The following is a 15,696-nucleotide window of genomic DNA, read 5'->3' on the forward strand; positions in this document are numbered from 1 at the left end:
AGCTGTGGCTGCCCCATCCCAGGCAGTGTTCAAGGCCAGGTTGGACACAGGGGCTTGGAGCAAGCTGCTCTAGTGGAAAGTGTCCCTGCCCGTGGCAGGGGTTGGAGCTGGATGAGCTTTAAGGTCCCTTCCAATCCAAACCAGGCTGGATTCTACCATTCTTTCACCTCTACACTGAGTACTCAAATACAGGGTACCTCTGTCCAAGGTGAAAGGATGCTAAGGCCTCAGTCTGGGCATGGTTTGAAGTCAGTTATGAAACCAATCCTATAAAATATCTTACTCAGTAACCTAGAAAACATTTGCCAAAGTTTTCCAGTGCAGTCACAGATGTAATTGCAATAAAACTGTGTTCTAACTTAAGAGGCTTTCCCTTTAATACAATTATTAACACCAGTGCTGAAGAAGTGTGACTAACACACAGAGCTCCTTATTCCTCCAGATAAAGGATGAATCTTTAATAGATTTCTGACCTTTTGGGGCAATATTACATTACATAGCATCACAACATACAGACTTAAAGGAGCAGATCCATGGTGTGTAAAAAATACTTACTCCAGCAATGCCTTCATCATGTTTCTCCCATCTTGCACTGTCCAAGCCCTGCCATAGAAGAGCTGTGAAAAATGTAAGGCCTTATGTATGATTCTACGATTCTATATGGAGTAAATACGGAGTGATCTTCAGAGACAGACGTGTTTGTGGAATATGGAAGCCAGCGCATGTGTAAAGACAAGAGCTCCTAACTCACAGCAAGTGAAGCCACAGATGATTGAGGTCTTTCATCATAAACTGAACAACTGTGTGTGCTGCAGATGCTCGGTGATAACAGGTTTAAAATACTTAATTGTTTTTATTAAAAGAAAACGGAAGTGCATCTCTCTTTGGGTTAAGCATAGAAAGCACCTCCTGAGGAAGGTCTGGGAAGCCTGAAATTCACTTTAATACACTTCCAAGATGTATTTCACAACCTCTCATTAGTTGGACTGCCCAAGTTGTTTTTATTCAAAACAAAAACAGTATTAGTGTGGAAAAAGAATGAAAGTCTTCGCTTTTCTGTAGAAAGGGGCCTTTGTAAACAGTGTGATGAATCTGTAGCTACCCCATATGCATGACAGGCAATAGGTGTATTTACTCCAAGCCATCCTGAGTCACTGGACATTGTTTATACACAAAGGCCGTCAGCGAACCTTCTATGTATTTTAAACGGCAGAATGGAGTAAACGATGTTATTTTCCCACATATCCTCTTCTGTGAGCGTACCGATCCCTACACTAGGGTTGTTTTCAGCCTCAACAGCCTCGGTAAAGTCTGTGCTTTATTGCGTTCTCCGTAGCTGTGCTGCCAAAGCCGCTTAGCGCGGATGTGATGGGAGCTGGGAGGGTAAAGCGTGAGCTACGAGTGCAGAAACGCGCGGGCAGCCCCCGGGGCGGTTCTGTTACGTCGTTAGAGGACGGGGCAGGTCCCGCGCGGAAAACGCGCCAAGTTTCCCGTGGTGGGGAGAGCGGCGCCGGGGCGCCCCGCGGTCTCCATGGCAACCGGCGGGCCCCGCCATGTAGCGGTGAGGAGAGGCGGCCCCGCCGGCCGCCCCGACGGGTCCGGGTCCGCTCTGCCCTCCTCGCCGGCGGGCGAGCGGCCTCCCGGGCGGGCCGGGCCGGAGGGTGGGAGGGAGGTGCAGGCGGTGCTGCTGTGGAGGGGGGGCTCCCGGGCCGCGCTGGGCTCCGGCTCCGGTTGGTGCTTCCCGCACGTAAAGTAAATGGCGACTCTGTGTGTGTGTGTGCCTCAGGTGTGAGCGCCCTTTGCAGCTTCCCGGCCGCGCTGGCCGCTTCCCGCGCTCCCCTCCGCGCCAGGAAAGATGCCCGGGGTGTTGCCGAGTGACAGCACGGCGAGAGGGAGCCCGTCGAAAAAGAACCGGCTTTCCTTGAAGCTCTTCCAAAAGAAGGACACGAAAAGAGCCCTGGATTTTACGCAGTCGCAGGAAAATGAACAAAAGAGCGCGGAATTCAGAGGCTCCGAGATGTATGTAAGAGTTTTGCTCTCAATAAGCGTTTCTGGGTCTGTTGTCAAAGTAGTGTGATAGCTCAGCGAGTCTGATGCGGTGGATAAACAGCGCTGCTCCATCCAGTCGTTTAAGTGTTATATCCTCGCATAAGTATGTGCTCTGACATGTAGGAAGTAAACCGTCAAGCCAAGTTAATCAAACTGGACTTGCTATTCACTGTAACAAATGCCTCCGTTTTAAGAAGGCGAGTTTGCCACACTGTGGATGTTTAGTTAGCATAAACTTTTTGGTAACTTGAAGTTACCTTATTTGAGCTTACCATAAGGCAGCTATTCTGATGCTGAATTATTTTAAGCATACGAAAACGTAAGGTTTTGCAAAATGAGTTTTAATACTAAAACGCCGGATTTTAAGGTTTATTTCTGCTGCAAGTAAAAGAATTGCTCATGCAGGTTACTGCCATTCATTAGGGTATTTTGAGCCCAGAGTGAATCTGGCAACTCATTTCACTGCAGCTAGTGGGGAAGTTTTAGTGGGAAAAATTGTTTAATCATGGTGAATTACAAATGGTTCGGAGACTTTAAACTTTGGTTTTGTTGGGTTAGTGCAGTGCATTAATCCCTGTATATAATGTGCCAGGTTTATGGGTTCCCCCCTTCCTCTTTTTCCCCGCTTTTAATCCTTTTAGTTTGCATACAGATATGAAGTGATGTGAACCTGGAGCAGGAGACAGTAGTAGGAAGTATGTGGTAGGCACGTTTTTCTTAGTGCTGCCTTAAGAATGAACAAAGAAGATACAAAAGTATTCTGAAGAGAACTTTTTTTGTTCCATAAGTGGGTCTCCTGGTAGTTCTTGACAAATACCTATTGGAACTAAAGGCAGATTTGCCTGTAAACCTGCCTATTTTTGTGTAGGTTGCTGAAGAGAAAGCCTGTGTTTGAGTGCCCACAGTAGCCATATAGACACTCTCAGAAACACTGACATTATGATCTGTGTATACTAGTAACGAGTTCTATAAGCTAGCCCTGAGGTGGTGGATGGCCAGGAGGGAGTTTGTGCATGCACACCAGGAGGAGTCATTGTCAAAAACTCTTACACACAGTTTTCTCTGCTTAATAGTGATCAGGTTGTTCCTGCAGCGCAGCCTCCCTCGCTTGTTAGCTGTGAGAAGAAAGACAACATGTTGCCTTTTGTGGGCTTGAATAACCTGGGTAACACTTGCTACCTTAACAGTGTACTTCAGGTAAGATAACGTTGTTCAATAGGCCTCGAAAGCATGATTTTCTTTTGGATAAGCACAAGTGGATGAGATTTGGAGTTTGATATTGCATAGATGCCTGCATGTATTATGAAGGGAAACTAATTACAGTGGGGAAAAAGATGATACTGTAGGTTGCCTGGATTGGGTAATTTTTACGCTGGGGCACCTCCCTGCTATGAATAATCTGCACCTTTGAGCAAGCTGCTCTAGTGGAAAGTGTCCCTGCCTGTGGCAGGGAGTTGGAACTGGATGAGCTCTAAAGTCCTTTCCAACACAAATTATTCCGTCATTCCATGTTCTTTGTGTGCTGTGCAGCCCTGGGAGACGCAGCACGAGTTTGATCATAAGCCTGGATATGTATGTGGAGTAACTTCTTACTTTATCAATTATTCTCTTGTTGCTTTCAGGTATTATATTTTTGTCCTGGCTTTAAAACTGGAGTAAAACATTTATATAATATTATTTCAAAGAAGAAAGAGTCTTTGAAGGATGAAGGAGAGCAAAAAGCAGAAAAGGTAACATCTCACTTACACATTCCTTTACTTGTACTTTTGAAAGTGAGGCTGTAGGCTGGGAGTGTAATGAAAATTTAACTCAAAAAGTCTTGCAAACAGATTTCTTCTGTTTGTAAGAAGTTTTGCAGTTTTGTTTTCTACAGTGATGCATACCATTATATATATATTTGTTTTGAACTTGCATTCAGACTTGAGTGTCTTGTATTCAAATTTCAGTGTCTGTAAACTTGGAAGCACAAGTCTGGAGTTTAACAAGAAGTTCTCTTAAGCTCTGATATCTCACCGTGCTTCTGACATTAAGATAATTATGATACAGTGCTTTTGAGTGGATGGAAATTAGGGTTTGGTCAAAGAAAGTTTGGGTTTTTAAAATAATGGCTGGTCTGGCTTTTAGATTTGTTTTCTACTGGCAAAAGAGCAATATATTGTCTGAAACTCACCTGCTTCCCACAGTGGAAAAATACTCCAGCTGTCAAATGTCTGCTAAACTAAGTGAGAGTAGGAAAGAAAAAAGTTTAATTTGTTGTTGCAGACAGAGTTGCAAGTATCTGTATTCTTCTTATGTTGTTATTACAGGGAAATTGTAAAGAAGATCCACTGGCAAGTTATGAACTAATTTGCAGTTTGCATTCACTGATCCTTTCAGTTGAACAGCTTCAAGCCAGCTTTCTCTTAAATCCAGAAAAATACACAGATGAACTTGCTACTCAGCCACGAAGGCTGCTGAATACCCTCAGGTACAGATTATCTTAAACACATTGTCAGAATTTCACCTGAAGTTTGGAGGTCATTATCATTGTACAATGCAGCATTAGAGACTCACGTAATTTAGATGAGCTTAAATTTAGAGTATGGTTATAAGAAATGAGGTTTTTTGTGTTTATTCATATCATCATAAACTTGAAAGTAAATTTTAATTTTCTTGGAATCCCAGACTGGTTTGTGTTGAAGGGACCTTAAAGCTCATCCACTCCCAGCCCCTGCCGTGGGCAGGGACACCTTCCACTAGAGCAGCTTGCTCCAAGCCCCTGTGTCCAACCTGGCCTTGAACACTGCCAGGGATGGGGCAGCCACAGCTTCTCTGGGTACCCTGTGCCAGCGCCTCAGCACCCTCACAGGGAAGAGCTTCTGCCTAAGAGCTCATCTCAGTTTCCCCTCTGTCAGTTCAAAGCCATTCCCCTTGTCCTGTCACTAAATGCCCTTGTAAAAAGCCCCTCTCTGGATTTCTTATCAGCTCCTGTAGGCACTGGAGCTGCTCTAAGGTCTCCCTGGAGCTTTCTCTTCTCCAGCCTGAATAAGACCAACTCTCTCAGCCTGTCTTCATAGGAGAAGAATAGAATTCAAATCTAGTTAAGCCTTAAGTGTCTAAATATTCTCATTGACCTGAGAAGGACTGATGCTGGGTTGCAACTGAATGCATTTAAATGCATAAGGCTGTAGTTACCTTCCCACATCTGCCTGCAACAGAGAAGACTTATCTCTAGGTTGGGAGAGGATCCTTTCCCACTTTTATATTTAAACTCCCTAATTTAAATCTCAGATCACATTAGCCAGTTAGCAGAGTGTAACTATTCTTCATTACTTTTACTCATTACTTTTACTAGAGAGCTCAACCCTATGTATGAAGGCTACTTGCAGCATGATGCCCAGGAAGTTCTGCAGTGTATCCTGGGTAACATTCAAGAAACGTGTCAGCTACTGAAGAAAGAAGAATTGAACAAACTGCCTGTGGAAGAGCCTACAGCTAAACCAGAGCAAAACCATAACTCAAATACCGAGAGTAATGGAACTGGCAGCCCTGCTGAGGAGGAGGAGGAGAACACACCAAGTTGCCACGTTGGAGAGACAGCTGAGGACAAGCTACTCAAAGGCAATGGGAAAAGAAAAAGTGATGCAGAGGGTGGCAATGCAAAGAAAAAATCCAAAGTATCAAAAGAGCAAATTGCAGCAGAAGAGAATCAAAGACAAACCAGGTCAAAGAGGAAGGCGACAGGAGAGAAGTTAGAAAATCACACCGATGCCATTGCCAAGTGTTCCACTGAAAACGAGAGTGCAAAGCCAACACAGAAGAAGTCCCGGCTCAGATTAAACTGGTTAAAATCTTCATGCAAGCAGCCTAGTATTCTGTCTAAATTTTATAGTCTAGGAAAACTAACTACAAACTTGGGATCCAAAGACCCAGGGAAAGAAAATGATGACTGTGAGCCAGAAGAGTCATCTGTAAAGTGTGAAAATGGCAACAGTATTAAAGAAGAGTATCATGAACCTGCATCTCCTGTGGAAAGCCATAATGAAAAAGGAACTGAAAAAGAACCAAAAAAGGAAGGTTGGTGACCAAGTGTATGGGTTTAAGATTATTAAAATTAAGAAGTTACTCTGTGTGAGAAGTCAGCCTTCAGACTGTAGCCATCGGAGCTCTCCAAATACAAAATTACATTCTCGGGAATTGAAAAAGATTTTTATGAAAGAGAATTTAATACATGTTTGTAATTCATTTTTTTGGTAACTTGACCTGTTTAGCTCAGATATTGAGAGGTATTTCTCTAACATTATGTAAATGTTGTATAATATAGATAAAAACAAAAGGCAGAATATTACCAATTTGTATTATTGTCATCCATAGAAATAGCAAGTGGATTCAAGGTGTAAAGGAATGTTACTGTCAGCAGCAAACACACTCAAACCCCACGGGCTATTGCTTTGCTTTCCAAGTCATTACAAACAATATCCTCTCCTTCCCTCCCTACTTTTTTGTATTTCCAACCTTCCCAAGAACTGGGAAAGACAGTGGATGTATTATATATGCTAACTAGCTGGCAGGTGTGGATTGTGTTCATGTCAATGAAAACGAGATACTTTTGATGGAAGGGCCTTGGTATGAATTCAGTACATAATAATTTGGAGCTTTCTGATCCACCTGCCAAGTTTTTACAAATTTGAAGGAATACAGAATCTTTTGAGGGCTGCATTTCCTCAGCAAATGTGACCAAAATTGGCCAAGAAGTTTAGAAAGTATTGGAGGAGAGGCCTGAGAATAAACAGAAACCAGGCGAAACCACAGTGTGGTGTTCCTTGGGCAGGCTGACAGTCCATACTAGAGAGTGCATTGATGACAAACAGGTTTTCCAGAGTGACACCATGCCACTTCCAAGTATAAAACAAGAAACTAATCTTAAAACAGAAATTACAGTTTAGGGGCCAAGAGGATCCTTGTTTACTTAAATGATACTGTGAAAATTGTGTGTGATTAATCCTGAGAGGGCCACATGTGTAACGCTTGATTTTTCCAAGAGGGACAGCCAGGTTCTGAAATACCTTTTGAATAAAATGCATCTTGGTAAGTGATGTGGTATATACTTTCTCTAGGTACAGAGCTGGCTGTTTTTGAACTAGTGGAGAAGCTATTCCAGGGCCAGTTGGTTCTGAGAACAAGATGCCTGGAGTGCGAGTGCTTTACTGAAAGGAGAGAAGATTTTCAGGACATCAGTGTTCCAGTGCAAGAAGATGAGCTTTCTAAAACTGAAGAGAGTTCCGAAAGTAAGTAATTATCAACAGGGGTTGTGATACATGTTTCTGCTTCAGCCAGACTCTGAGGAAGGATAGTGCCATGGTTATCGGGGAACACTGCTCCTGTTTGTGCTGGTTAAAATTAGCAGCCGTTCTCTTATCTCTTGTCCTGATTAACTTTAGACTTTGGAAACACATTGTTGGTAATGTCGACAGAGCTTGATAGCATTAAAATTGCTTCAGACCTTAACACAGAACACGGATTGCTGACAGGTCTTCACTTATGCACGTTTTCCTGCTTATAAATGGGTATTTTATTTTGGTATTCTTCATGGTAAGAAATTCTGCATTTTCTTCATTTTATAAGAAATATCTGGGTTGTTTTTTCCTCGAAAGAAATGAGTATCCAGTTGAGTTTTTTTGTTAATTCACTATAAAAAGTACTTTTTTCCAGTACTTTAGACTGTTTTCACCTTAATAGTGGGTGTTTTTTTATGTTTGTAAATGCTTGTCCTCTGGTATCTTTCACAACTATTAGTGATCTATATATATTTTATAGTTATTTTCAAAATTAAGCATGGCAACAATGCACTTTTGACAGAATTTGAAGGAAATTAATTCTAGTTCCCATTAACTGAATTTGGGACAGGTTTTACTATTTTTTGCCCTCCCCCTTTTGCTGAAGGACTGCAGTGTAAGGTGTGTGGTGCTGTTGGGGTGTAAAATGCTCCCAGCAGCAGAGGTCATCTGTCACTAGCAAGTGTAAAGCTTTTGGGGGAGGTAAAATGTAGAAAGGAGAAGGAATTTTCTGCTTATTTGAGTGAAATTCTGGTCTCAAATCCATGCACCCAATTTTACAGATGGGGAAACAGAATTAGCACGTGTAATCTGAAGACAAGCTCTGGGAAAACCATGGATTTTAAGTAATAACATCTATTGATATTTTCATTGCTTCCTGAAATGATTCAGAGATCTGGAACATCTTCTGTTTCATACATATTGACTGTTGTTTATGGTGTTGATAGCAGGCTTTGAGCATGTCTTAGCTTGACATACTTTGTTTTGTTGTTGTTCTGGTAGGATACATTGGAAATGTAAATAATAGCATGTCTGCAAATGTAACGATTCTCTTTTATAGTTTCTCCAGAGCCAAAAACAGAAATGAAGACTCTTAAATGGGCAATTTCACAGTTTGCATCAGTGGAAAGAATTGTGGGAGAGGATAAATACTTCTGTGAAAACTGCCATCATTACACAGAAGCAGAACGCAGCCTTTTATTCGATAAAATGCCTGAAGTTATAACAATTCATTTGAAGTGCTTTGCTGCTAGTGGCTTAGAGTGAGTATGCAGATTGCCTATATTGTGAAACAGTGTGCTGTTGGAAGGGAAATCTTACCAAAGGAGGTGAAAATGTCTTGTAACTTTTCCAAAAGCAGATTCCTAGATTGAAGTGAACTAAAGTCAGTGGGACGCAGCCTGTCATTTCATAAAGGTTTTCTGTTGTTACAAGTACTGGCAGAAATTACCTCCAGGAAGACTGTTTTATCTGTATTCTTAACAACAGCCTGACATCCTGATGTGTCTGAAAACATTGTTAACTTTCAGTATCACCAGTGAGTTTAGAAGCAGGTTTAAGTACTTGAGCAGCACAAGGAATGAGAACAAACGTGAATTTCGTGGTTGTAGCTAGTAGTCTGGTCTCTGAGTGTGAGTACTAAAATCCGGGGGAAAAATATCAAGAGAGAAACGTTTTAGAGTTAACACACATTACCAAACAAAATTGACCAGTTCCTTTAAAAATACAGTAATACCATTGATAATCAACTACTGAGCCATCAGTTTGATGTTATATCCTGTAGAAATCCTTATTTTTTTGAAAGAGATTATTCTTTGAGTGTTCTTTGTATTTTTATTATTGGGGCTTTTTCATACTTAGGAATTTAGGAATAATCTTTGGAAGGGAGAGAAAAGATAAGAAAACCCTTGTCCCTACAGTACCGTACACAGATGAAACTATGCCAATTTCTGCACAGCATTTTGCAGTAAACTCTATTTCTTCACTGAGTTTCCATTAATGAAAAGGCTTCATCAGGAGAAACTTCTTCTAACTACAGTATTCCCCCAGATCCTTTAGGGAATTCTTAACCCATTAATTGTGTTCTTGAGAGTGACTGTACAATTTCAGTAACATTCGCAGACTCAGCCTGTGTTTGCAACTTCTGGCATTGAATAGACATAACTTTTGCTATCTGGAATAACTTTGTTGATTGCAGCAGAAGATAAACTGGGGTTGGTTTCAGCATCCCACTATCTGGCTTCTGCTTCAGAGAGCAGCTCCTGTTTATGACCTTGATGGCTAATCTAGTTCTGAGCCTTCACATTGAGCTGCTTGTAAGTTATTTAGGCACAAATTTGTTCCCTGAGCTTTGCATTTCCCTGTTGGTTGGCTTTAGACCTTCAGAGCCACCTAGGCAGCAGGAAGTCTGATGCATGAAGTATTCCATGGAATTCAGTTTGTTTCTCCAGTATTTTAGAACTGTATTTCTCCAGTACTGAGGTGTACAGGACCTTTGGCAGTGTACAGATACCAAGTACAGGTTGACAGATGATTCGTCAGATGCTTTATAAGCAAGTGCTAGTAACTGTGGTCAGTCTAAGTAAGATTTGTAATATAATTAGTGTCAAGGATAGATTTAAGATACTTTTACAAGTAGTTTGCTAAAACTAGATTTCTGTCTAGTTTTTATGTATATATAAAGTTTGGGTTCAGTATTTGTTTTCAGGAGTATATACGCTTCTGACAAAGTAGAAAGGAAACTTCCTGTGTCTCTGCAATGTCTGCTTACTTCTCTTCATACAAGTCCAGGGTTGTACAAACAAAATTGTCTTTCCATTGTTCTACATAATATTTGACTGTCACAGTGAGGCAGAGAGGAAGTTGCACACTTAAAAGATTATATTGCTATGGCTGAGGAGGCCTTGATGCGAGATGGTGTCCTGCTGTGATTATAGGCTATTCAAAAATACAACCCCAGATATCCACTTGAAGGGAAACCTGAGTATCATCTTCACTTTGCTCCTATATTTGCTACTTTTTGTTTCTACAAGGCAGGACCTGCAGCTTGCAGGTTAACCAGCTATCTCCTGAATCACTTACCTCTTCTTCTGTCCTTGCAATGTCCAGGTCCTTGCTCCAAAATACTCAGACCTATATTCTGCTCAGGTTGAATCCAGTCTCTTGTGCTGTTCCTCGTGTGTCCTCTGAATCATGTCATATGTTTTCTGCCAAGTGTTAGCAGCCAGAGATTAAGGAAGTAAGAGTGGAAAAATGAGATGTAGAACTGGAGTCAGTGACGAAGCAGAAGCTGCTTAGAAGATTCTTTCCTCTTTCCCAGTTTTTGGCTTGGAATTTTTTATCTTGGACAAAACCAGGTCACTTGTAAACATCTTGATTTGGAGTAGTAAAGCCCAGCTGCAGATCAAGTGGGAAAGAGCCGTGGCCAATAAAACGGAACACTTGCTTACTCCATAGTATCCAGTTACTCTTTTTGAACAATGAGCTTTGACTGAGCTTCCCCAAATTGACTTATGTAAACTTAAAATATTTACTGTAAAACTTACTACCCTTTTCACAGATGAGATGCCAATGGTTTATCCTGAAAGTAATAGCAGACTGTTTTCCTTAAACTACGACTTTTAAACTAAGAATCTTCACACAACTTCTCTCCATAAAAGTTCTGCAGTCATGTCTGCTTCTCAGTTGTGCTCTACTGAGTTTTCTGATGACTGAGTTTTAAATAAATAAAGATAAATGGAGGAGAACAGTAATGTGAGTATTTGCAGATAAATAGTAGAGATTTGCTTTATCCTTTCTAGATGCTGGCTTGCAAAGGGTTTGGTTTACTTAATAAAGCAGCCAGTGTGAAAACCGACTTGCCTGGGGATGAGTAATTCTCTTTGGCAAATGTGTGTGTGGTGAAAAATGTGCTAGGCCACGTGTACTCAGACTGCAAAGCTATTAAGAAACGTGTAACTGGTAACAAAGAAACGTGTAACTGGTAATAACATCTAATTAAGCGTTTCCACTATCTACATTTAACAACTGTGAGAAAATCAGATTGTTGTCTTGTGAAATGCCATCAGGAAAGAGCAGGTGATGTTTTATTTATTTCAAGAAAGGTTTACTTGGTTTTGTTAACAGTCACATTTCCTAATGAGTGACAGCAGTGCCTGTGCCACTGCAAATCCTTTATCTGGAGTATTTCACATCCATGTGTGTTAAAAGTGTTGCAGTAAAAATAGCTTAAGTCTTTAAAGGTGTGTAATAACTTGAGGTATTAATTCAGTACAGTGGGTAAAGTTCTACTAATTTATGGTCTCAAAAGCTGCAGTTGCAAAAGTCAAGTTTGTTGTGTATGAACTGTGCATCAGTCAGAGGAGGCGGAGTACTTGGCATGCAATTTTTCTGTCTTCAGATTCTTATGATTCAGAAGAACAAAAAGCTAATAGGAAAAGATTTCCTCTCTTATTTCCTCCTCTCCAAATCTTTCTGATGCTGGATCTCATTCGGAAGGTAGAGCCTGTTTTTTAATGTTTTCTGTCAATATGATTGTCACAGTGTGCTTGAGTGGAACTGGATTTCTGATCTAGAGTATCAGCAAGCAGTTTCTCCGTCTCTTCTGAGTATCTCTATTTCTGGTTACTACAAATAGGGATTTTCAGAAGATGTCTTATTTCTCATTAGGTCTAAAACGAGGTTTCAGGTAACTAGATTTGAGTGACTGAGAACATCTGTGTGTGTGTAAATGTATTTATAAGTGTTTATGGCTGTGAACATCAGCAAAATGTTTAGAAGCGCAGCAGGATCAAAACTAAACCCAGGGAAGCAAAAGTAGTAGGTTGTTACTGCAGTTAACACTCATACTGCTACACCATATCTGCAATTTCCTTGGATTAAAGATAAATAGTTATTCTTTCTTACAATAAAATACAAGTTGAATAATAGTAGGTAGCTCTTTGGAACCTGTGTTTTACAGGCTTTGTCTGTATTCCCCTATACTTTTCCCTACAACACCCTAACAGTTGAGTAAGGCTGAATCAGCCCTGAAATCTATTAGGATATCATAACATATCATTAAATAAATAGGTTAATTAACTGATGCAATATCTGGCTGATGCAAGATGTATATCCTGTAGGATCCTTCAGGGCATCTAATACACTATAAGGTGAAAGTCCCAACACTTTTCAAACTCTTTAGAAGATCCGTATTGTAATGAGAAGACTTGAACTTTTCCCATTGTAGATTTGTGCACTGTGAACAAAATGCTAATTATTTATTGAATGATAGATGCTTTTGCAAAATAAATCAGCTAGGTAATAGTCTAAAACCTGAATAACACAGGACAGTTAATGTAGACTTTGTAGTAACAAGGAAGTGCTATAACCTACTCATCCTTGGGTAACCATTGCATTACCGCTGGCACTAAGGCTGAGAAAAAGAGCTTACTCAGTTCTTTCTAAGTGTCATTAAATTTGTATTCCTTTATTTAGTGAATGACTCTTTCAGAGGCTTGGGAGGGGAAACAACCCTGCCTACTTCAACCTTGGATGTTGAAGAGGTTTTCGGTTTGATTTGTTTTAAATCTGGCAAGCAGGATGGTGTCAGCGCAAGTGTTCAGTGATAACTGAACAATCAGGATAACCCTTTACCATTACTATCGAGACATTAGCTGATACTTCAGAGAAAGGGAATCTCCTTAAGTATTTAAAATACAGATACTAGGCTATAATATTTAACATTATAGACACTTGTAAAAATGTCTTCTGAACAGGGACAGATGCTCATGATAAGCAAGTTGAAAAGTGAGCAATATGTCTCCTAGTCTTTTTAATAGAAGAATACAGGTACTGCTTTAAGTGGCCCATATATTGCACTTATTGCAAGCTGTTGTGGCAACAGGTCTTAACTTTATCTTTCTTCTGAAGGTTTGATTGCTATGGTGGACTATCCAAGATAAACACTCCCTTGCTGACACCCCTCAAACTCTCACTAGAGGAATGGAGCACAAAGCCAACCAACGACACCTATGGATTATTTGCTGTGGTAATGCACAGTGGCATTACAATTAGCAGTGGACACTACACAGCTTCTGTCAAAATCACAGATCTCAATAGCCTGGAGCTGGATAAGGGAAATTTCATCACTGACCAAATGTATGAAATGATTAAACCAGAACCACTGAACGAGGAGGAGGCGAGAACCGTTGCTGAAGACTACGACGACGGCGAAGTCTCCTTTAGAGTCAATGGAAACGCACAGCCGGGTAAAGTTCTGAACAAAAAGAACATGGAGGCTGTTGGACTTCTAGGGGGGCAGAAGAGCAAGTCTGACTGTGACCTCTACAAGCCAGCTAACCCAGAGAAGTTCCTCAGTGTAGTTACTGAGAACAGAAATCCTGAGTCTAGCAGCAGTAACGGAGGTGCAGAGTGCAGCCCAGAGCACGGCGAACAAAATGGTGTTAATTCCAGTGGACTAGAGAACAAAGCCCTGTACGTGCTGCAGAGCCTGAAAGAGTATGAAGGGAAGTGGTTGCTTTTTGATGACTCTGAAGTGAAGGTGACAGAAGAAAAGGACTTTCTGAATTCCCTTTCTCCGACATCGTCATCTACATCAACTCCTTACCTACTGTTTTATAAGAAGATTGTAGAGTGATACTGTATTTTGACTGTAAATATCAGGGACTTATATACACTGTTTGGTCTGATTTGCATCAAAACTACCTGGAGGAAGCAGCTGTTCTGTTTTTGAAGCTACTGGATCATAATGTTTCTGGTCTTTTTTGTTTGGTTTAAGTGGCTCAACTTGAATTAACAAACCGTGACACAGAACTTACTTACTTAACTCACTTAATAATAACTTTGATGCTGGAGAATAGTGATCTTACCTTTTAGAAATACCAGTTTGTATAGTTCCTAAAGGATGCTTACAGGACACGGTAGTGGTTTTAACACAACTCTAGCTCTCAGACATACCTATTGTATTATTAGCTTTTTCTTTTTTTTTAATAAAAGTTATTTGTATTCATATCCTGGAGTAAATGTATATTAACTAGCAGATTTCATCAGAAGTTGTGTATTTTTGTAACTTGGGAAGTAATACTTCATATTTAGTCTTTGGGTAATTGACGTGGTTTCTTCTCCTTATCCAGTTCTCTACGGCTCGGTGCAACTCAAAGCACAAGAGAAGGGTCTTGTAACCTCGTTTAGTGTCTTGGGAGGAACTGAACTTAATAGAAATGTTTGAATGGTCTAATTTGCATCTTGCTGCATAGGTGTTACATGGGCAACGTGTAAATAGGTGTGATTAATACTTCCAAACAGGGGGAGCGTGTAGTGTAATTAAAATAATTTTGTACTTTTAAAGCCCTCTTAATATGCATATCTGTTTGAGTGGGTTTGGGCCTTAGTGTGATCCTCTAACAGTTCATTTGTACTTGGAGCTCACTGAAAGGTGGGAAAACAGAAGCATTTGGCTTTGATGCTTTGTTAAGAATGTATATATATGAAATAAAAACTTTATGATATGCATCTGAGATGACTAAATCAGCCTTTTGTGTTTGGAGAGGGAAGAGCAGAAAGTGAAAGGGGTTGGGCATTGTTACAGAAAAGAGAAATGGAAGATTTAAAGTGCTTTAAGAATAACGTTCTGGTTTTTAACTGATTCTTGTGCAGTGTGTCCTAATTTGAAGGTGCTTGATGACTAGAGATAAGGTAGGAAAAGGAAATGGGTTATTGCAAAACCAAGTGAGATGTTTGGCAATAAATAGAGGTTAAAATCCCAAATCATCTTTCAGATGCTAAGATCTTTGAATCCTATAAATTGCAGACAATTTAAAATGTTTAAAATATGACACCAGATAGGATGAGCTCACTTCTGCTGTCCCAGGCTGGCCGGGATGACCTGAGGTACTGCTGCAGAGACAAGGGAAGACCTGCAAGATGTGAGTATGCCCAAGTCTTCTGGATGCATCTAAAACTTTTTCAAATACAAGCTTATTTATTTATAGGAAAAGCCCTGGAACCCCCTGCCTAGGTTATTCTGCAATCCTTAGTTTTTTAGTCTTTTATTATAATGTAGTATAAATGCTCACGAAAAGTATCTGTAATGTGTTTTCCATCTTATGGTGGACCTCTGATTTTCTTGTACAGGCCCTGCTTTTGCAGCATATCCTAGGGGATGCTGTATTACTAACGTGTTTCAGTCTTGTCCTGTCAATAGAAACAGTATAAGAAAGGCTGGACTAAATTTAGAGTGGCTTATGAGGTCCTGCTGAGTAGGTGTCTGTAGTACTTTACTTATCTTCTGCAGAGGAGGAAAATCTGGCATTACAGATACACTCTTAAGACC

General features: G+C 40.5%; 1 protein-coding gene across 3 annotated transcripts; it reads left to right on the plus strand.

The window, feature by feature from the left end:
• The first annotated feature begins 1,750 nt into the window (after positions 1-1,750).
• USP1 (ubiquitin specific peptidase 1) lies at positions 1,751-14,881 on the plus strand. 3 transcript variants are annotated; one of them, XM_057409342.1, is made up of 8 exons: positions 1,751-2,023; positions 3,106-3,246; positions 3,672-3,779; positions 4,356-4,516; positions 5,384-6,105; positions 7,146-7,316; positions 8,425-8,626; positions 13,275-14,881. In XM_057409342.1, the coding sequence occupies exons 1-8, from the start codon at positions 1,856-1,858 to the stop codon at positions 13,999-14,001; spliced, it is 2,400 nt and encodes a 799-aa protein (XP_057265325.1). In that variant the 5' UTR covers positions 1,751-1,855; the 3' UTR covers positions 14,002-14,881. The 3 variants fall into 3 exon arrangements, with proteins under 3 accessions (XP_057265325.1, XP_057265326.1, XP_057265327.1); XM_057409343.1 differs by having other exon boundaries at positions 1,751-2,019; positions 3,123-3,246; XM_057409344.1 differs by having other exon boundaries at positions 1,834-2,023; positions 3,123-3,246.
• The last annotated feature ends 815 nt before the right edge of the window (positions 14,882-15,696 follow it).

Source organism: Pezoporus wallicus, unplaced genomic scaffold, assembly GCF_028554395.1.
Source record: "Pezoporus wallicus isolate ANWC-B61680 ecotype Strahan unplaced genomic scaffold, APGP_CSIRO_Pwel_v1 contig_8108, whole genome shotgun sequence".
NCBI classification, from domain to species: Eukaryota; Metazoa; Chordata; class Aves; order Psittaciformes; family Psittacidae; genus Pezoporus; species Pezoporus wallicus.